A 22,323-nucleotide genomic window follows, 5' to 3' on the forward strand; every position below is an offset into this window, starting at 1 on the left:
GACAGGTGAGGTACACCCGGGTTACACCTGGGTTACACCTGGGACAGGTGAGATACACCCAGGTTACACCTGGGTTACACCTGGGTTACACCTGGGACAGGTGAGGTACACCCAGGTTACACCTGGGTTACACCTGGGTTACACCTGGGTTACACCTGGGACAGGTGAGATACACCCAGGTTACACCTGGGTTACACCGGGTTACACCTGGGTTACACCTGGGTTACACGTGGGATACACCTGGGTTACACCTGGGACAGGTGAGGGACAGGTGAGGTACACCCGGGTTACACCTGGGACACACCTGGGTTACACCTGGGACAGGTGAGATACACCCGGGTTACACCTGGGTTACACCCGGGTTACACCTGGGACAGGTAAATACACCTGGGTTACACCGGGTTACACCTGGGACAGGTGAGGTACACCCGGGTTACACCTGGGATACACCTGGGTTACACCTGGGACAGGTGAGGGACAGGTGAGGTACACCCGGGTTACACCCGGGTTACACCTGGGTTACACCTGGGTTACACCTGGGACAGGTGAGGGACAGGTGAGGTACACCCGGGTTACACCTGGGTTACACCTGGGTTACACCTGGGACAGGTGAGATACACCCGGGTTACACCTGGGATACACCTAGGTTACACCTGGGACAGGTAAATACACCTGGGTTACACCTGGGTTACACCTGGGTTACACCTGGGACAGGTGAGGTACACCCGGGTTACACCTCGGATACACCTAGGTTACACCTGGGACAGGTAAATACACCTGGGTTACACCTGGGTTACACCTGGGACAGGTGAGATACACCCGGGTTACACCTGGGTTACACCTGGGATACACCTGGGTTACACCTGGGACAGGTGAGATACACCCGGGTTACACCCGGGTTACACCTGGGTTACACCTGGGATACACCTGGGACAGGTAAATACACCTGGGATACACCTCGGTTACACCTGGGACAGGTAAATACACCTGGGTTACACGTGGGATACACCTGGGTTACACCTGGGACAGGTGAGATACACCCGGGTTACACCCGGGTTACACCTGGGTTACACCTGGGATACACCTGGGACAGGTAAATACACCCGGGTTACACCTGGGTTACATGTGGGTTACACCTGGGACTGGCCCCGCCCACCAGGACAAAGCAGAGCTCCAATTTGGGGTCCCACCCCCATTTTTAGAGCCCAACCCACACTTAATCAGGCCCCGCCCCTTCTTGAGGCCCCACCCCCATTTTTAGCCCCTGCCCCCATTATGAAACCCCACCCCCTTATGAAGCCCCGCCCCCGATTTTAGGGCCTCGCCCCCCTTTTTGAAGCCCCGCCCCCATTTTTAGGGTCCCACCCCCATTTGGAAGCCCCGCCCACCTCGTGATGCCCCGCCCATCCCCTAAAAACTCCGCCTACCCCGTGATGCGCCGCCCACACCCTCGAAGCCCCGCCCATCCTCTCGAAGCCCCGCCCACCTCGTGATGCTCCGCCCACCCCCCTCGAAGCTCCGCCTCCTCCCGCAGCTCCTGCCCGAACTGCGCCGAGAAGAGCGGGAACTGGAACACGTCAGGGCAGGGCTGAAAACCGGGAAATTCACCCCAAAAATCACCCCGGGAACCCCAAAATCCCAAATTACCAAAATCCCAAAAATCCCCCAAAAAATCCCAAAAAAATCCCCCAAAAAATCCCCCAAAAAATTCCCAAAAAAAGCCCCAAAAATGGGAACAGCGGGAACTGGAACACATCAGGGCAGGGCTGAAAAACGGGAAATTCACCCCAAAAATCACCCTGGGAATCCCAAAAAACCCAAATTACCAAAATCCAAAAATCCCCCCCAAAAAATCCCCAAAAAATCCAAAAAAATTCCCAAAAAATCCCCCCAAAAAATTCCCCAAAAATTCCCGAAAAAAGCCCCAAAAATGGGAACAGCGGGAACTGGAACACGTCAGGGCAGGGCTGAAAAACGGGAAATTCACCCCAAAAATCACCCCGGGAACCCCAAAATCCCAAATTACCAAAAATCCAAAAATCCCCCCCAAAAAATCCCCAAAAAAAAAAAATTCCCAAAAAATCCCCAAAAAATTCCACCAAAAAAGCCCCAAAAATGGGAACAGCGGGAACTGGAACACGTCAGGGCAGGGCTGAAAAACGAGAAATTCACCCCAAAAATCACCCCGGGAAGCCCAAAATCCCAAATTACAAAAATCCAAAAATCCCCAAAAACTCCCCCAAAAAATCCCCAAAAAATTCCCAAAAAAATTCACAAAAATTTGGAGAATGTTGGGGGTTTTGGGGTGATTTTTGGGGATATTTTGGGGTAAATGTGGAGGATTTTGGGGATATTTTTAGGGAATTTTTAGGGTGATTTCGGGGTAATTTTGGGAGCGATTTGGGGATATTTTTGGGCTGATTTCAGGGTGAATGTTGGGAGATATTTTTGGGGGAATTTTGGGTGATTCCAGGAATTTTTTTGGGGGTGAAATTGGGGATTTTTGGGGTTGATTTTGGGATATTTTTGGGTAATTTTGTGGCGATTTGGGGGATATTTTGCGGATATTTTTGGAGTGATTTTTGGGATATTTCGAGAAATATTTTTGGGGCGATTTGGGGTATTTTGGGGTTTTTTTGGGGTTATTTTTGGGGATATTTTGGGATATTTTGGGGGTTTTTTGGGGGACATTTTGAGGTGGTTTTGGGGATATTTTGAGGTGGTTTGGGGGTATTTTTGGGGATATTTTGGAAAATATTTTTGGGGTGATTTTGGGGTATTTTGGGGGTTTTTTGGGGTTATTTTGGGGCATATTTGGGGATATTTTGGAAAATATTTTTGGGGTTATTTTGGGTTTTTTTGGGGGTTATTTTGGGGCATATTTTGGGATATTTTTGGGGATATTTTGGGGACATTTTGGGGTATTTTTAGGGGTGATCTTTGGGGTGATTTAGGGGATATTTTTGGGACGCTTTGGGATATTTTTGTGGCTATTTTGGGGGATATTTTGGGGTATTTTTTGGGGTTATTCTGGGGGATATTTTGGGATGTTTTTTGGGGTGATTTTGGGGTGATTTTAGGGGTATTTTGGGGATACTTTGGGATATTTTTGTGGCTATTTTTGGGGATATTTTGGGGTTATTTTGGGATGTTTTTGGGGTGATTTTAGGGATATTTTTGGGATATTTTTGGGGATATTTGGGGGCATTTCGGTACCTCCTGGAACAGGTTCTCCCGCAGGACCCGGCTGTAGTTGGGGTGCAGGTACAGCTGGTCCCAGTCCTGCGGGAAAATCGGGTTACTGGGATGGACTGGGATGGAACTGGGATGGAACTGGGAGGGAACTGGGAGGGACTGGGAGGGAACTGGGATGGACTGGGATGGACTGGGAGGGACTGGGATGGACTGGGATGGACTGGGATGGACTGGGAGGGACTGGGATGGACTGGGAGGGACTGGGAGGGACTGGGAGGGAACTGGGATGGACTGGGATGGACTGGGATGGACTGGGAGGGACTGGGAGGGACTGGGATGGACTGGGATGGACTGGGATGGACTGGGAGGGACTGGGATGGACTGGGATGGACTGGGAGGGACTGGGAAGGACTGGGAGGGAACTGGGATGGACTGGGATGGACTGGGAGGGACTGGGATGGACTGGGATGGACTGGGATGGACTGGGAGGGACTGGGATGGACTGGGATGGAACTGGGAGGGAACTGGGAGGGACTGGGAGGGAACTGGGAGGGACTGGGATGGACTGGGATGGACTGGGAGGGACTGGGATGGACTGGGATGGACTGGGATGGACTGGGAGGGACTGGGACGGACTGGGATGGACTGGGAGGGACTGGGATGGACTGGGATGGACTGAGAGGGGTTACTGGGGATACTGGGAGCACTGGGAGAGACTGGGAGGGGGAACTGGGAGCACTGGGAAGGGGTACTGGTCAGTGCCCTGCACTGGTCTGTACTGGTTTATACTGGTCTATACCGGTATATATCGGTCTATAATGGTTTATACTGGTCCATACTGGTCCATACTGGTTCATACTGGTTTATACTGGTTCTGTACCCACCCAGGGGTTCCGGGGCCGCTCCCAGAGCTCCGGGTGCCTCCGCCCGGTGCCGTTGTAGCCGTTGGTCACCAGGAGGTGCCCGGAGTGGCGCCGGTTGGTGACGTGCAGGAACAGCCCCTGGGGAGACGCCAAAACCCCGGAAAATCACCCCAAAATCCACCCCAAAATCACCCGAAAAATCACCCCAAAACCCTGAAAAATCACCCCAAAATTCACCCAAAAATCACCCAAAATTCACCCCAAAACCCTGTAAAATCACCCCAAAATTCACCCCAAAATCACCCAAAATTCTCCCCAAAATCACCCAAAATTCTCCCCAAAATCACCCAAAATTCACCCCAAAACCCTGAAAAATCACCCAAAAATCCACCCCAAAATCATCCCAAAATCACCCCAAAATCATCCAAATTTACCACCAAAATCTCGCCAAAATTCACCCCAAAATCACCCCAAAATCACCCAAAAAATCACCCCAAAACCCCCGAAAAATCGCCCCAAAATTCACCTATAATTCACCCCAAAATCACCCAAAATTTCACTGCAAAACAGCACCCAAAAATTCACCCCAAAATTCCACACTAAAATCACCCCAAAATCACCCAAAAATTCCCCCCAAAACCCCCGAAAAATCGCCCCAAAATTCACCCCAAAATCACCCAAAAAATCACCCCAAAATTCACCCAAAAATCACCTGAAAATCACCCCAAAACCCTGAAAAATCACCCCAAAATTCACCCCAAAATTCACCCCAAAATTCACCCCAAAATCACCCAAAAAATCACCCCAAAAATTCACCCAAAAATCACCCCAAAATCACCCAAAAAATTCATCCCAAAGTTACCCCAAAATCACCCAAAAATTCACTCCAAAACCCAGAAAAATCACTCCAAAAATCCACCCTGAAATCACCCAAAAATTCACCCCAAATTTCACCCCAAAACCCAGAAAATTCACCAAAAAATTCCATCCTAAAATCACCCCAAAATCACCCAAAAATTCCCCCCAAAACCCCGAAAAATCACCCCAAAATTTCACCCCAAAATCACCCAAAAATTCCCCCCAAAACCCTGAAAAATCACCCAAAAATTCCACCCCAAAATCACCCAAAAAATTCATCCCAAAGTTACCCCAAAATCACCCAAAAATTCACCCCAAAACCCCGAAAAATCACCCCAAAAATCCACCCCGAAATTCACCCCAAAACCCCGAAAAATCGCCCCCAAAATTTCACCCCAAAAATCACCCCAAAATCACCCAAAAATTCACTGCAAAACTCTGAAAAGTCACCCCAAAATTCAACCTAAAGTCACCAAAATCCCCCCAAATTCCACCCTAAACTCACCCCCAAAAATACACTCCCAAATCGCCCCAAAATCCCCCAAATTCCACCCCAAAATTCACCACAAATTCACCCCAAATTCGCCCTTACAAATTCACCCCAAAATCCCCAGCAAAATCTCCCTCAAAATCCCCCAAAATTCACCCCCAAAAAGACACTCCCAAATCTGCCCCAAAATCCCCCAAATTCCACCCCAAAATCCCCCAAATTCCACCCCAAAATTCACCCCAAAATCCCCCGTAAAATCTCCCTCAAAATCCCCCAAATTCACCCCAAAATTCCCCAAATCCGCCCCAAAATTCCCCCCCAAATTGGGATGAATTTTGGGCTCCCTCAGCTGATTTTTGGGGTGAATTTGGGGTGAATTTGGGGTGAATTTGGGGTGATTTTTGGGCTCCCCAGGTAATTTTTTGGGGTGATTTTTGGGGTGAATTTGGGGTGAATTTGGGGTGATTTTTGGGGTTCCCCCAGATGATTTTTGAGGTGATTTTTTGGGGTCCCCCAGGTGAGTTTTGCGGTGAATTTTGGGCACCCCAGGTAATTTTTTGGGGTGAATTTTGGGGTAAATTTTGGGCTCCCCCGGTGATTTTGGGGTGATTTTTGGGTGACTTTTGGGTTCCCCAGGCGAGTTTTTGGGGTGAATTTTGGGGTGAATTTGGGGTGAATTTTGGGCTCCCCAGGTGATTTTTTGGGGTGAATTTTGGGGTGAATTTGGGGCGATTTTTGGGGTGATTTTTGGGGTGAATTTGGGGTGAATTTTGGGTTCCCCAGGTGATTTTTTGGGGTGAATTTGGGGTAAATTTGGGATGATTTTTGCGGTGAATTTTGGGCTCCCCAGGTGATTTTTGGGGTGAATTTGGGGTGAATTTGGGGTGATTTTTGGGGTGAATTTGGGGTGAATTTGGGGTGATTTTTGGGGCGATTTTCGGGCTCTCACCTTCTCGCGGGCGCGGGCGCAGAACGCCATGTCGGGGTCCAGGTGGGCGTGGTCGAACACAGGCCCCTCCCCCAGCGGCCCCCGCAGCGCGGCCCCGCCCACCAGGTAGGCGCGGCTGACGTAGGGGACGTTCCACACGCCCCTGGCCACGCCCACAAAACGTGATGTCACACGCGACACGCCCACAGTAAAGCCCCGCCCACCCCAGGCCACGCCCACTGGCAGGTGAGAGTGGGGGCATGCCCACACTAAGCCCCGCCCACCCAGACCACACCCACACGAAGCCCCTTCCATCCCAAGCCACGCCCACAGACAGGTGAGTTTGGGGACACGCCTACAACAAGCCCCGCCCATCTCAGGACACGCCCATAAAAACCCCGCCCACCTCCAGGCCACGCCCACAGACAGGTAAGGTCAGGGGCACGCCCACAGCAAACCCCACCCACCCCTGGCCACGCCCACATAAAGCCCCGCCCATATGTAGGTGAGGCATGGACACACCCACAATAAACCCCTCCCCCAGGCCACGCCCACAGGCAGGCGATGTCAGGGACACACCCACAGCAAGCCCCGCCCATTCACGTGGACACGCCCACCAAGCCACGCCCATCCACCCATTACAGGTGACCCTGTGCCCACATCTCCAGGTGTGTGCCCAGGTGTGCCCACCCATGCCCAGGTGTGCCCAGGTGTGTCCCAGGTGTGTCCCCATACCCCAGGTGTATCCCAGCCATGCCCAGGTGTATCCCAGGTACCCCCCCCAACCATTCCCAGGTGTGTCCCCACCCTCCAGCCATGCCCAGGTGTGCCCAGGTGTGTGCCCAGGTGTATGCCCATCCCCTGGGTGTGTGCCCATCCCCCAGGTGTGTCCCCAGCCATGCCCAAGTGTGCCCAGGTGTGCCCAGGTATGCCCAGGTGTGCCCAGGTGTGTCCCAGGTGTGCCCAAGTGTGTACCCATACCCCAGGTGTATCCCAGCCATGCCCAGGTGTGCCCAGGTGTGTGCCCATCCCCCAGGTGTGTGCCCAGGTGTGCCCAGGTGTGTGCCCAGGTGTGCCCAGCCATGCCCAGGTGTGCCCAGGTGTGTGCCCATCCCCCAGGTGTGTGCCCAGGTGTGCCCAGCCATGCCCAGGTGTGCCCAGGTGTGTGCCCATCCCCCAGGTGTGTGCCCAGGTGTGCCCAGGTGTGCCCAGGTGTGTGCCCAGGTGTGCCCAGGTGTGTGCCCAGCCATGCCCAGGTGTGCCCAGGTGTGTGCCCATCCCCCAGGTGTGTCCCCAGCCATGCCCAAGTGTGCCCAGCCATGCCCAGGTGTGCCCAGATGTGTGCCCATCCCCCAGGTGTGTGCCCAGGTGTGTGCCCAGCCATGCCCAGGTGTGCCCAGGTGTGTACCCATACCCCAGGTGTATCCCAGCCATGCCCAGGTGTGCCCAGGTGTGTGCCCAGGTGTGCCCAGGTGTGTGCCCATCCCCCAGGTGTGCCCAGGTGTGTGCCCAGGTGTGTGCCCAGGTGTGCCCAGGTGTGTGCCCATCCCCCAGGTGTGCCCAGGTGTGCCTCACCTGCGGTTCCCGTGCAGGATCTCCAGGTAGTCGGGCGCCCGGGCGTAGAAGCCCTCGGGGCTCAGGGCCCCCCAGAAGTTGGACCAGAGGTGCCCGGGCCGGGCCAGGAGCGGCGCCAGCACCTGCCTGGGGACACCTGGGGTCACCTGCGGTCACCTGGGGTTATTTAGGGTCACCTGAGAGTCACCTGGGGTCACCTGGGGTCATTTAGGGTCACCTGGGGACACCTGAGAGTCACCTGGGGTCACCTGGGGTTATTTAGGGTCACCTGAGAGTCACCTGGGGTCACCTGAGAGTCACCTGGGGTCACCTGGGGTCACCTGAGTGACACCTGAGTGACGCTTGAGTGACACCTGGGGACACCTGAGAGTCACCTGGGGCCATTTAGGGTCACCTGGGGACACCTGAGAGTCACCTGGGGTCACCTGGGGACACCTGAGTGACACCTGAGAGTCACCTGGGATCACCTGGGGTCACTTGAGAGTCACCTGGGGTCACCTGGGGACACCTGAGCGTCACCTGGGGTCACCTGGGGTCACTTGAGAGTCACCTGAGAGTCACCTGGGGTCATTTAGGGTCACCTGGGGACACCTGAGTGACACCTGAGAGTCACCTGGGGTCACCTGGGGTCACCTGAGCATCACCTGGGGTCACCTGAGAGTCACCTGGGGTCACCTGGGGTCACCTGAGTGACGCTTGAGTGACACCTGGGGACACCTGAGAGTCACCTGGGGTCATTTAGGGTCACCTGGGGACACCTGGGGTCACCTACGGTCACCTGGGGTCACCTGGGGTTATTTAGGGTCACCTGAGAGTCACCTGGGGTCACCTGGGGTCATTTAGGGTCACCTGGGGGTGTTTTGGGGTCACCTGGGGTCACTGAGGGCTCAGTGTTGGGGTCAGTTTGGTTCAGTTTTGGGTCAGTTTGGGTCAGTGGTCACTCAGGGTCAGTGGTCACTCAGTGGTCACTCACTGGTCAGTGGTCACTCAGTGGTCAGTGGTCACTCACTGGTCAGTGGTCACTCAGTGGTCACTCAGTGGTCAGTACCTGTTCTGCTCGATCAGCGCTCTCAGCACCCCGGGGTCACTCAGGGTCACTCAGGGCTCAGTGTTTGGGTCAGTTTGGGTCAGTGGTCACTCAGGGTCAGCGGTCACTCAGGGTCAGTGGTCACTCAGTGGTCACTCAGGGTCAGTGGTCACTCACTGGTCAGTGGTCAGTCAGGGTCAGTGGTCACTCAGTGGTCACTCAGTGGTCAGTGGTTACTCAGTGGTCAGTGGTCACTCACTGGTCAGTGGTCACTCAGTGGTCACTCAGTGGTCACTCAGGGTCAGTACCTGTTTTGCTCGATCAGCGCTCTCAGCACGCCGGGGTCGCTCAGGGTCACTCAGGGCTCAGTGTTTGGGTCAGTTTGGTTCAGTTTTGGGTCAGTGGTCAGTGGTCACTCAGTGGTCACTCAGTGGTCACTCAGTGGTCACTCAGTGGTCACTCAGTACCTGTTTTGCTCGATCAGCGCTCTCAGCACGCCGGGGTCACTCAGGGTCACTCAGGGCTCAGTGTTTGGGTCAGTTTGGGTCAGTGGTCACTCAGGGTCAGTGGTCACTCAGTGGTCACTCAGGGTCAGTGGTCAGTCACTGGTCAGTGGTCACTCAGTACCTGTTTTGCTCGATCAGCGCTCTCAGCACGCCGGGGTCACTCAGGGTCACGTCGCTGTCCAGGCTCAGGTAGAGCTCACAGCGTGGGTCCCGCCGGCACAGCGACCTGGGCACCCCGAAAACGGGGACAGGGACCCCAAAATCACCCGGGGAACCCCAAAAACGGGGTCAGGGACCCCAAAAACCCCAAACAGCGACCTGGGCACCCCAAAAACGGACAAGGGACCCCAAAATCACCTGGGGCACCCCAAAAACGGACAAGGGACCCCAAAATCACCCGGGGCACCCCAAAAACGGACAAGGGACCCCGAAAACGGGTCAGGGACCCCAAAAATCACCTGCGGCACCCCGAAAACGGGTCAGGGCACCCCAAAAACGCCAAACAGCGACCTGGGCACCCCAAAAATGGACAAGGGACCCCGAAAATGGGGCAGGGACCCCAAAATCACCCAGGGCACCCCAAAAACGGGACAGGGACCCCAAATATGGGTCAGGGACCCCAAAAACGGGGCAAGGACCTGGGACACCCCAAACCTGACCTGACCCCGCCCCTCCCCTTTTTTGTCCCTCCCATTGCCACGCCCCTTCCCAATTGCCCCTCCCATTGCCCCTCCCCCTTTCCCCAGCCCCTCCCTCTTGGCCCCACCCCCTTTCCCCCCTCCTCGATTGCCCCTCCCTCTTTCCCCCTCCCCCATTGGCCCCTCCCCTTAGCCCCTCCCCCTTCCCCCATTGCCCCTCCCCCTTTGGCCCCTCCCTCCCCCTTTAGCCCCTCCCCCTACCTTTTACCCCTCCCCCTTCCCCCATTGCCCCTCCCCCTTGGACCCTCCCCATTTGCCCCTCCCTCTCCCTTTAGCCCCTCCCCCTCCCTTTTACCCTCCCTCCCCCTTACCCCCCCTTGCCCCCCCCTTTAGCCCCTCCCCCTTTGCCCCCTCCCCATTGCCCCTTTGCCCCCTCTCACTTTGGCCCCTCCCACTTTTGCTCCTCCCCCTTAGGCCCCGCCCCCTTAGGCCCCTCCCCCCCGTACATGCCGAGCTCTCGGGCCGCCCCTCCCCCCAGCCCCTCCCCCTCGCGGTGGGCGGAGCTGAAGCGGCGCTGAAGGCGGGGCCAGAGCGAGTCCAGCAGGGGGGCGTGGCCTGGGACCTGGGGGAGGGGACATTGGGGAAAAATGGGGAAAAATTGGGGAAAAATTGGGGAAAATTGGGAAAATGGGATTTGGGGACATTGGGGACATTCAGGGGAATTTGGGGACATTTATGGGATTTGGGGACATTGGGGACATTTGGGGACATTGGGAAAAAATGGGGAAAATTGGGAAAAAAAATGGGAAAATGGGATTTGGGGACATTGGGGACATTGGGGGGATTTGGGGCCATTGGGAAAAAATGGGGGAAAATGGGGAAAAATGTGAAAAAAATGGGAAAATGAGATTTGGGGACATTGGGGGATTTGGGGACATGGGGGGGATTGGGAAAAAATGGGGAAAATTGGGAAAAAATGGGAAAATGGGATTTGGGGACATTGGGGACATTCAGGGGAATTTGGGGAAAAATGGGGGAAAATTGGGAAAAATGGGATTGGGGACATTTGGGGGATTTGGGGACATTGGGGGGATGGGGAAAAAATGGGGAAAATTGGGAAAAAATGGGAAAATGGGATTTGGGCACATTGGGGACATTAGGGACATTTGGGGACATTTGGGGACATTTGGGGAAAAATGGGGGAAAAATGGGAAAAATGGGATTGGGGACATTTGGGGGATTGGGGGGGGGGGATTTGGGGCCATTGGGAAAAAATGGGGGAAAATCCAGGAAAATGTGAAAAAAAAATGGAAAAATGGGATTTAGGGACATTGGGGACATTGGAGACATTTATGGGATTTGGGGACATTTGGGGACATTTGGGACATGAGGGGATTGGGGACATTGGGAAAAAATGGGGGGGAAAAGGGGGAAAATGGGATTGGGGACATTTGGGGACAATTTGGGGGATTTATGGGATTTGGGGACATTGGGGACATTGGGGGACATTGATGGGATTTGGGAGATTTGGGGGAATTTCGGGGACATTTGGGGGATTTGGGGACATTGATAGGGGACATTGGGGTGAATTTGGGTGAATTTGGGAGATTTTTGGGGCATATTTTTGGGACATTTTTGGGGTGAATTTGGGATATTTTTGGGGATATTTCAGGGACGTTTTTGGGATATTTTTGGGGTGTTTTCAGGGTGTTTTTGGGGATATTTTTGGGATATTTTTGGGATATTTTTGGGGTGTTTTTGGGATATTTTTGGGGTGTTTTTGGGATATTTTTGGGATATTTTTGGGGTGTTTTTGGGGATATTTTTGGGATATTTTTCGGATATTTTTGGGGTGTTTTTGGGATATTTTTGGGGTGTTTTTGGGATATTTTTGGGGTGTTTTTGGGGATATTTTTGGGATATTTTTGGGATATTTTTGGGGTGTTTTTGGGATATTTTTGGGGTGTTTTTGGGATATTTTTGGGATATTTTTGGGGTGTTTTTGGGGATATTTTTGGGATATTTTTGGGATATTTTTGGGGTGTTTTTGGGATATTTTTGGGATATTTTTGGGGTGTTTTTCGGGATATTTTTGGGATATTTTTGGGGTGTTTTTGGGATATTTTTGGGATATTTTTGGGGTGTTTTTGGGGATATTTTTGGGATATTTTTGGGGTGTTTTCGGTGTGTGTTTGGGGCGTGACTCACGGCGTTGTGCAGGAACAGCCCCATCCTCTCCCGGGGAAATTTTTGGGCTGATTTTGGGATATTTTGGGGATTTTTTGGGGATATTTCTGGGATATTTTGGGGGTGATTTAGGGATATTTTAGGGATATTTTTGGCGATATTTTAGGGGTGATTTAGGGATATTTCAGGGACGTTTTAGGGGATATTTTAAGGATATTTTTGGGGTGAATTTAGGATATTTTTGGGGATATTTTGGGGTGTTTTGGGGATATTTTGGGGGGGATTTCTGGGCTATTTTTGGGGTGTTTTTGGGGATATTTCAGGGACATTTTTGGGGATATTTTAGGGATATTTTAGCGATATTTTTGGGGTGAATTTGGGATATTTTGGGGATATTTTTGGGGATATTTCAGGGACGTTTTTGGGATATTTTTGGGGTGTTTTTGGGGACATTTTTGGGGTGCTTTTGGGATATTTTTGGGATATTTTGGGGGTGCTTTTGGGATAATTTTGCGATGTTTTTGGGATATTTTGGGGATATTTTCGGGGTGTTTTTGGGGTGTTTTGGGGATATTTTCGGGGTGTTTTTGGGATATTTTCGGGGTGGTTTTGGGGTGTTTTGGGGATATTTTCAGGGTGTTTTTGGGATATTTTCGGGGTAGTTTTGGGGTGTTTCTAGGGATATTTTCGGGGTGTTTTGGGGATATTTTTGGGGTGTTTCTGGGGATATTTTTGGGGTATTTTCGGGGTGTTTTTGGGGTGTTTTCGGGGTGTTTTCGGGGTGTTTTCGGGGTGTTTTCGGGGTGTTTTCGGGGCGTGACTCACGGCGTTGTGCAGGAACAGCCCCATTCGCTCCCGGGGGTACCTCAGGCCGCGCAGGCGCCGCAGGAATTGGGGCAGGAACGGGGTGGGCTCGGCCACGAAGACCCCGATGAGCACCCAGGGCAGGGCCTCGGCCTGGGCACGGGGCACGGGCACAAAAACGACAGAAATCCCCCCAAAAAATCAAAATATCAACAGAAATCCACCCAAAACCAACAGAAATGCACCCAAAAATAACAGAAATCCACCCCTAAAATCAAAATATCAACAGAAATCCACCCAAAAACAACAGAAATCCACCCAAAAATAACAGAAAGGCACCCAAAAATAACAGAAATCCACCCCAAAATCCCCAAAAATTACAGAAATCCACCCAAAAAATCAAAATATCAACACAAATCCACCCAAAAATAACAGAAATCCACCCAAAAATCCCCAAAACAGAACCCCCTCAAAAAATCAAAATATCAACAGAAATCCACCCAAAACCAACAGAAATCCAGCAAAAAATCAAAAAAAACCAACCCCCCCAAAAAAACCAAAAAATGACAGAAATCCCCCCAAAATCCCCAAAACAACAAAAATCCACCCAAAAAAAAATCCAAAACCAACAGAAATCCACCCAAGAAAACCCCAAAAATGACAGAAATCCACCCAAAAAACTCAAAAACAACAGAAATCCACCCAAAAAACCAAAAAAACAACAAAAATCCACCCAAAAATCCATAATAACAGAAATCCACCCAAGAAAACCCCAAAAATGACAGAAATCCACCCAAAACCATCAGAAAAGCCCCCAAAAATAACAAAAACCAACAGAAATCCACCCAAATCCCCCTAAACTCCCCTAGGACCCACCTGAACCCCCAAATCCCCACCAAATCTCCCCCCAAAACCCCAGAATTTCCCCCAAATCCCCCCCAGGACCCCCCAATTCCCCCCAAATCCGCTCCAGGACCCCCCAAACCTCCCTAAATCCCCCCCAACCCCCTCAGGACCCCCCCCCCAAATTCCCCCAAACCCCCCCAGGACCCCCAAAATCCCCCAGGACCCCCACCCCCATTACCGGGGTCCCCCCCAGGGGTCTCAGGTCCCTCTCGCAGTGCCCCCAAAAACCCCAAATCTCCCTAAATGCCCCCCCAAACCCCCCACAAAACCCCTCAAATCTCCCCCAAATCTCCCTCAAATCCTCCCCAAAACCTCAGAATTGCCCCCAAACCCCCCAAATCCCCCAGGAACCCCCAAATCTCCCCCAAAAACCCAAAATCTCCCCCAAAACCTCAGAAATTCCCCTAAAACCCATCAGGACCCCCCGGACCCCCCATTACCGGGGTCCCCCCCAGGGGTCTCAGGTCCCTCTCGTAGTGCCCCCCAAAAACCCCAAACCCCCCCAAATCCCCCCCAGGACCCCCCAAAATCCCCCACAAAACCCCTCAAATCCCCCCAAATCTCCCCCAAAAACCTCAAAATTTCCCCCAAATCCCCCCCAGGACCCCCCAAAATCCCCCCAGGACCCCTCCCCATTACCGGGGTCCCCCCCAGGGGTCTCAGGTCCCTCTCGCAGTCGCCGCAGCCCCGAGGGCTCCAGCCCAGGGGGACGTAATTGCCCAGAGAGTTCAGGGCGACCTGCGGGGACAGCGGGGACATCGGGGACATCGGGGACATTGGGGGCATTGGGGGGATTGGGGACATTGGGGACATTGGGGACATTGGGGACATTGGGGGACATTGGGGACATTGGGGGGATTGGGGACACTGGGGACATTGGGGACATTGGGGTCAATGGGGACATTGGGGTCAATGGGGACATTGGGGACATCGGGGACATTGGGGGGATTGGGGACATTGGGGACATTGGGGGACATTTGGGGACATTGGGGTCAATGGGGACATTGGGGGACAGCCCCAAAATGCCCCTAAAATTGCTCCTAAAATCCCCAAAAAATCCACTCAAAAATTCACCAAAAATCCCCCCAAAAAATTCCTCTAAAATGCCCCAAAATTCACCCCCAAAATGCCCAAAAAATCTCCCAAAATCCTCCCAAAAATCCTCCCAAAAATCCTCTAAAAATCCCCCCAAATTCACCCTAAAATCCCTTTAAAATTCCTTAAAAATCCCCAAATTTTAGGAGATTTTGGGGGGATTTTTTGGGGTTTTTGGGGGGATTTTTTGGGTTTTTTGGGGTTTTTTGGGGGGGATTTTGGGGGGGATCTTTGGGGGAACTTTTTGTGGTTTTTAGGGGATTTTGGGTGAATTTGGGGGGGATTTTTAGGGGATTTTGGGTTATTCTTTGGGGTATTTTTGCAGGGATTTTGGGCTGATTTTGGGCCATTTTTTGGGGTGAAATTTGGGGTTTTTTGGTACCTTGGTGGGCCTGTTCCCATGGATCACCACGGGCAGGTTTGGGGGGATTTTTGGGCTGATTTGAGGGAATTTTGGGGGATTTTTTAGGGAATTTTTGGGATTTTTTGGGGTATTTTTGGGCTGATTTTGGGACATTCTTTGGGCTGATTTTGAGACATTTTTTGGGCTGAAATTTGGGTTTTTTGGTACCTTTCTGGACCCGTTCCCGTGGATCACCACGGGCAGGTTTGGGGGGATTTTGGGGGGATTTTTTAGGGAATTTTGGGGGATTTTTGGGCTGATTTTGGGCCATTTTTTGGGGCGATATTGGGGGATTTTTTGGGGTGAATTTGGGGTTTTTTGGTACCTTTGTGGGCCCATTCCCGTGGATCACCACGGGCAGGTTTGGGGGATTTTTGGGCTGATTTTGGGGATTTTTTTGGGGAATTTTTGGGGGAATTTTAGGGCGATTTTTGGGCTGATTTGGGGGATTTTTAGGGGATTTCTTAGGGAATTTTTGGGCGATTTTTGGGCTGATATTGGGACATTCTTTGGGCTGATTTTGAGACATTTTTTGGGGTGAATTTGGGTTTTTTTGGTACCTTGGTGGGCCCATTCCCGTGGATCACCACGGGCAGGTTTGGGGGATTTTAGGGCTGATTTGGGGGAATTTTGGGGGATTTTTTAGGGAATTTTGGGAGGATTTTTGGGCTGATTTTGGGCCATTTTTTGGGGCGATATTGGGGGATTTTTTGGGGTGAATTTGGGGTTTTTTGGTACCTTGGTGGGCCCGTTCCCGTGGATCACCACGGGCCAGCTCCCGCTCAGCTCGTTCCTCACTCGGTTCCCGCCGGGCTCGAAGCGAATCCGGACCTCGTCTGGGGAGGGCACCCCAAAAATCAACTCGGGGACCCCAAAAATCAACTCGGGGACCCCAAAATTCAACTTGGGAACCCCAAAAATCAACTCGGGGACCCCAAAATTGGCTTGGGAATCCCAAAAATATCCACAGGGACCCCAAAAACCATCCTGGGACCCCAAAATTCAAGTTGGGAACCCAAAATCAACTTGGGAACCCCAAAAATCATCTCAGGGACCCCAAAATCAGCTTGGGGACCCCAACATTCAAATTAGGAACCCCAAAATCCTTTCGAGGACCCCAAAAACCAACTCAGGGACCCCAAATATGGCTCGGGAACCCCAAAAATGAATTTGGGAACCCCAAAATCAGCTCAGGGACTCCAAAAATCCACTCAGGGACCCCAAAATCAGCTTGGGGACCCCCAAACTGCCCCAGGAACCCCAAAATCCCCCCCTGAGGACCCCCCAAATCTCCCCTCAAATCCCCCCAGGCCCTCCCAATTTCCTCCCCAAATTTCCCCCAAAAATCCCCCAGGACCCCCAAAATTTCCCCAAATTCCCCCCAAATCCCTTTAGGACCCCCCAAAATTCCCCCTGGAACCGCCAAATCCCCCAAATCTCCCCCAATTCCCCCCCCAGGACCCCCCAAATTTTCCCCCAAATTTCCCCCAAATTTCCCCCAAATTTCCCCCCCAAATTTCCCCCAAATTTCCCCAAAATTTTCCCCAAATTTCCCCAAATTTCCCCAAATTTCCCCCAAATTTCCCCAAATTTCCCCCCCCAATTTCCCCCCAAATTTCCCCCAAATTCCCCAAATTTCCCCCCCCAAATTCCCCCCAAATTTCCCCAATTTTCCCCCAAATTTTCCCCAAATTTCCCCAAATTTCCCCCCCAAATTTCCCCCAAATTCTCCCCAAATTTCCCCCCAAATTTCCCCAAATTCCCCCAAATTTCCCCCCAAATTTTCCCCAAATTTTCCCCAAATTTCCCCCCAAATTTCCCCCAAATTTCCCCAAATTTCCCCCAAATTTTCCCCCAAATTTCCCCAAATTTCCCCCAAATTTCCCCCCAAATTCCCCCAAATTTCCCCCAAATTTCCCCCAAATTTCCCCCAAATTTCCCCCCCCCAAATTTCCCCAAATTTCCCCAAATTTCCCCCCAAATTTCCCCCAAATTTCCCCAAATTTCCCCAAATTTCCCCCCAAATTTCCCCAAATTTCCCCCAAATTTCCCCAAATTTCCCCCCAAATTTCCCCAAATTTCCCCAAATTTCCCCCAAATTTCCCCCAAATTTTCCCCCAAATTTCCCCAAATTTCCCCCCCCAAATTTCCCCCAAATTCCCCCAAATTTCCCCCAAATTCCCCCCAAATTTCCCCCAAATTTCCCCAATTTTCCCCAAATTTTCCCCAAATTTCCCCAAATTTCCCCCCAAATTTCCCCCAAATTCTCCCCAAATTTCCCCCAAATTCCCCCAAATTTCCCCCAAATTTCCCCAAGTTCTCCCCAAATTCTCCTTTTTGCCCCAAATTTCCCCCAAATTTCCCCAAGTTCTCCCCAAATTCTCCTTTTTGCCCCAAATTCCCCCCAATTTCCCGCCCAGGCTCACCCAGGGCCCCGTTGAGGTTCTGGAAGATTCTGGAATGGTGATCCAGGGCCAGGCCCAGCTGCTCCTGGGGGAAGGGGGGACCCCAAAATGGGGAGGGGAATTTGGGGGGGTCAGGGGGGATTTTGGGGGGATTTGGGGGGAAAAAGGAGAATTTTGGGGGGATTTTTGGGGATTTTTTGGGGATTTTTGGGGATTTTTTGGGGGGATTTGGGGGATTTTTGGGGGTTTTGGAGGGGATTTTTGGGGGGCATTTGGGGGGGATTTTTGGGGGATTTTTGGGGATTTTTGGGGGATTTTTGGGGGATTTTTGGGGATTTTTTTGGGGATTTTTTGGGGCATTTGGGGGGATTTTTGGGGATTTTTTTGGGATTTTTGGGGGAATTTTTTGGGATATTTTGGGGGGATTTGGGGGGATTTTGGGGGATTTTTTGGGGGATTTTTTGGGGGGATTTGGGGGGGTTTTTGGGGATTTTTTGGGGATTTTGGGAGATTTTTTGGGATTTTTTGGGGATTTCTTGGGGGATTTTTTGGGATTTTTGGGGATTTTTTGGAGGGGGATTTGGGGGGATTTTTGGGGGATTTTTTGGGATTTTTTGGGGGGATTTGGGGGATTTTTGGGGGTTTTGGAGGGGATTTTTGGGGGGCATTTGGGGGGATTTTTGGGGGATTTTTGGGGGATTTTTTGGGGGATTTTTGGGATTTTTTGGGGATTTTTGGGGGATTTGGGGGGATATTTTGGGGGAATTTTTGGAGATTTTTTGGGGATTTTTGGGGATTTTTTGGGATTTTTTTGGGGGGGTTTTGGGGTATTTTGGGGGGATTTTTTGGGGGATTTTTGGGGAGATTTTAGGGAGGATTTGGGGCGAGTTTGGGGGATTTTTGGAAGACTTTAGGGAGGATTTTCTGGGGATTTTTTTGGGAGAATTTGCGGGAAAAAAGGAGAATTTTTGGGGGGATTTTTGGAGATTTTTGGGGATTTTTTTGGGGGGACTTTTGGGGATTTTTTTGGGGATTTTTTGGGGGATTTTTTGGGGCCTTTGGGGGGGATTTTTGGGAATGTTTTTGGGATTTTTTGGGGGATTTTTGGGGGGATTTTTTGGGATTCTTTTGGGATTTTTTTGGGGGATTTTGGGGAAAAAGAAGAATTTTTGGGGGGTTTTTGGAGATTTGTTGGGGGGATTTTGGGGGGATTTTTGGGGGGACTGTTTGTGGGGGATTTTTTTGGGATTTTTTGGGGGATTTGGGGGCATTTGGGGGATTTTGGGGCATTTTTGGGGGATTTTTGGGGCGATTTTGGGGTATTTCTGGGGATTTTTGGGGGGATTTTTTGAGAGATTTTAGGGAGGATTTTGGGGTATTTTTTGGGGATTTTTTGGGGGGATTCTTTGAGATTTTTGGGGATTATTTGGGGGGGATTTTTTGGGGAGAATTTCAAGGGATTTTTTGGGGGATTTTTGGGGAGAATTTGGGGGAAAAAAGGAGAATTTGGGGGGGGATTTTTGGATATTTTTGGGGATTTTTGGGGGGAATTTTGGGGATTTTAGGGAGGATTTTGGGGGGATTTTTTGGGGCATTTGGAGGGCTTTTTGGGGGATTTTTGCGATTTTTGGGGGGATTTTTGGGAGGATTTGGGGGAAAAAAGGAGAATTTTTGGGGGATTTTTTTGGGGTGATTTTGGGGGGGATTTTGGGGCTCACCCTGAGCTCATTATTTAAATATAATTTGGTATAAAATAATTGATATTTTGGGGCTATTTCAGGGTAATTTTGGGGTCATTTGGGGGATTTTTGCCTCACCCTGACCTCATTATTCAGACCTAATTGGCTATAAAATAATTGATATTTTGGGGTGAATTTCAGGGTAATTTTGCGGTTATTTTGGGGATATTTCAGGGATAATTTTGGGGTGATTTTGGGGATATTTTGGGGATATTTTGGGGATATTTTTGGGGATATTTTGGGATATTTTCAGGGGATTTTTGGCTCACCCTGAGCTCCCTATTCAGGTACAATTGGGTATAAAACAATTGATCGTCGTCGTCGTCCCGGAAGCGCCAGCGCTCCACCAGAGCCCACAGGGCCGGGGCGTAACCCACGAACCCTAAAAACCCCAAAAACCCAAAAATCACCCCAAAATTCACCCCCAAAACCTCAGAAATCAGCCCAAACCAGCCCCACGAACCCTAAAAACCCCAAAAACCCAAAAATCACCCCAAAAATCACCCCAAAAATCACCCCCAAAATATCCCCAAAATCCCCAAACCAGCCCCACGAACCCTAAAAACCCCAAAAAACCAAAAAATCACCCCCAAAATATCCCCCAAAACCTCAGAAATCAGCCCAAACCAGCCCCACGAACCCTAAAAACCCCAAAAATCAACCCCAGAACCCCCCAAAATATCCCCAAAAATATCCAAAAATCCCCCCAAATCCCCCCAAATCCCCCTCAGGACCCCCCAAACCCCCCCCAAAATTCCTCTAGGACCCCCCCCAATCACCCCAAAACCCCCCAAATCAGCCCCAAAATCCCCTTCAAACCCCCAAAATCCCTTCAGGACCCCCCCAAACCCCCCAAAATCCCCTCCAGGATCCCCCAAAAAACCCCCCAAAATTCCCCCAACCCCCCCCCCAGGACCCCCCAATTCACCCCAAAATCCCCCAAAATGCCCTCAAACCCCCCAAAAATCCCCCCAAAATCCCCCTCAGGACCCCCAAAAATCCCCCCAAACTCCCCAAAATCCCTTCACGACCCCCCAATTTCCCCCAAATCCCGCCCCCCAAAAATCCCCCCCAGGACCCCCCAAAATTCCCCAATATGCCCCCCAAAATCCCCCTCAATTGCCCCCAAATCCCCCACAGGACCCCCAATTCCCCCCCAGACCCCCCAAAATCCCCCCAAATTCCCCCCAAATCCCCCCCCAAAATCCGCCCCCAGAACCCCCAAAAATCCCCTTCAGGACCCCCCAATTCACCCCCAATTCCCCCCCAGACCCCCCAAAAATCCCCCAAAATCCCCCCAAAATCCCCCCCAGACCCCCCAATTCCCCCCAAAACCCCCCAAATCCCCCCCAACCCCCCTCAATTCCCCCAAATCCCCCCCAGACCCCCCCCAAAATTCCCCAAAATCCCCCCTCAGGACCCCCCAAAACCCCCCAAATCCCCCCCAAATCCCCTCAGGACCCCCCCAAACCCCCCAAACCCCCCAGATCCCCGGCCCCATTCCCCCGAGTTGAGGAAGGGTTTCCCCGGGCGGGCAGGGCGGGTAGAGCGGCGCCAGCTCCTCGCGGGGCCAGCAGAAGCGCTCGGCGGCGAAGACAACGGCGCCGGCGGCGGCGCGGAACTTGGCCAGCAGCTCCCGCGGCGGGCCCGCCAACACCACGTCGTAGCTGGCAGGGAAAGGGTTAAAATCGGCAAAAAAATGGTCAAAATTACCCCAAAAACCACCCCAAAAACCCCTCCGCCAACGCCACGTCGTAGCTGGCAGGGAAAGGGTTAAAATCGGCAAAATGTCACCCCAAAAAACCCCAAAAACCGCCCCCAAAACCGCCACAAAAATCCCCTCAAAAATGGCCAAAATCGCCCCAAAAACGTCTCCAAAATCACCTCAAAATCACCCCCAAATCAACCCAAAAACCGCCCCAAAAATGGCCGAAATTAGTCCAAAAACCACCCCAAAAACCAACACAAAATCACCCCAAAACCACCCCCGCGAACGCCACGTCGTAGCTGGCAGGGAAAGGGTTAAAAACGGCAAAAAATTGGTCAAAATCAACCTAAAAATCACCTTCAAACAACCCCAAATTCACCCCAAAAATCACCTTCAAATGATGCCAAAATCACCCCAAATTCACTCGTAAAACCACCCCAAAATCATCCCAAAATTGCCTCAAAAATCCCCTAAAAAATGGCCAAAATCACCCCAAAAACATCTCCAAAATCATCCCAAAACCACCCCAAAACCACCCCAAAATCATCCCAAAATTGCCTCAAAAATCCCCTAAAAAATGGCCAAGATCACCCCAAAAACATCTCCAAAATCATCCCAAAATCATCCCAAAATCATCCCAAAATCATCCCAAAATTACCCCAAAATCCTCCTACAAGCAGCCCAAAAATCCCCTCAAAAATGGCCCAAAATCACCTCAAAAAACACCCAAAAATCACCTCAAAATCACCTCAAAACCCCCCCAAAATTATCCCAAAATTGCCCCAAAATCGCCCCAAACCCCCCCAGGAGCCGGCCCGGAACTTGGCCAGCAGCTCCCGCGGCGGGGCCGCCAACACCACGTCGTAGTTGGCAGGGAAAGGGTTAAAATCGGCAAAATGTCACCCCAAAAAACCCCAAAAACCGCCCCCAAAACCGCCACAAAAATCCCCTCAAAAATGGCCAAAATCGCCCCAAAAACGTCTCCAAAATCACCTC

At 51.5% G+C, this 22,323-nt stretch overlaps 1 protein-coding gene across 1 annotated transcript in view; it reads right to left on the reverse strand.

The window, feature by feature from the left end:
- The window catches only part of LOC115916965 (multifunctional procollagen lysine hydroxylase and glycosyltransferase LH3-like), a 34,530-nt gene that overhangs the window by 3,861 nt on the left and 8,346 nt on the right, over positions 1-22,323 (reverse strand). Inside the window, 14 exon segments of the mRNA XM_030970700.1 lie at positions 1,487-1,588; positions 3,217-3,282; positions 4,080-4,196; positions 6,356-6,497; positions 7,910-8,035; positions 9,564-9,668; positions 10,587-10,702; positions 13,093-13,224; positions 14,617-14,715; positions 16,214-16,311; positions 17,902-17,965; positions 19,889-20,002; positions 21,123-21,141; positions 21,143-21,286. Of these exon segments, the coding sequence (XP_030826560.1) occupies positions 1,487-1,588; positions 3,217-3,282; positions 4,080-4,196; positions 6,356-6,497; positions 7,910-8,035; positions 9,564-9,668; positions 10,587-10,702; positions 13,093-13,224; positions 14,617-14,715; positions 16,214-16,311; positions 17,902-17,965; positions 19,889-20,002; positions 21,123-21,141; positions 21,143-21,286 (1,444 nt within the window).

This window comes from Camarhynchus parvulus, unplaced genomic scaffold (genome assembly GCF_901933205.1).
Source record: "Camarhynchus parvulus unplaced genomic scaffold, STF_HiC, whole genome shotgun sequence".
In the NCBI taxonomy this organism is placed as follows: Eukaryota; Metazoa; Chordata; class Aves; order Passeriformes; family Thraupidae; genus Camarhynchus; species Camarhynchus parvulus.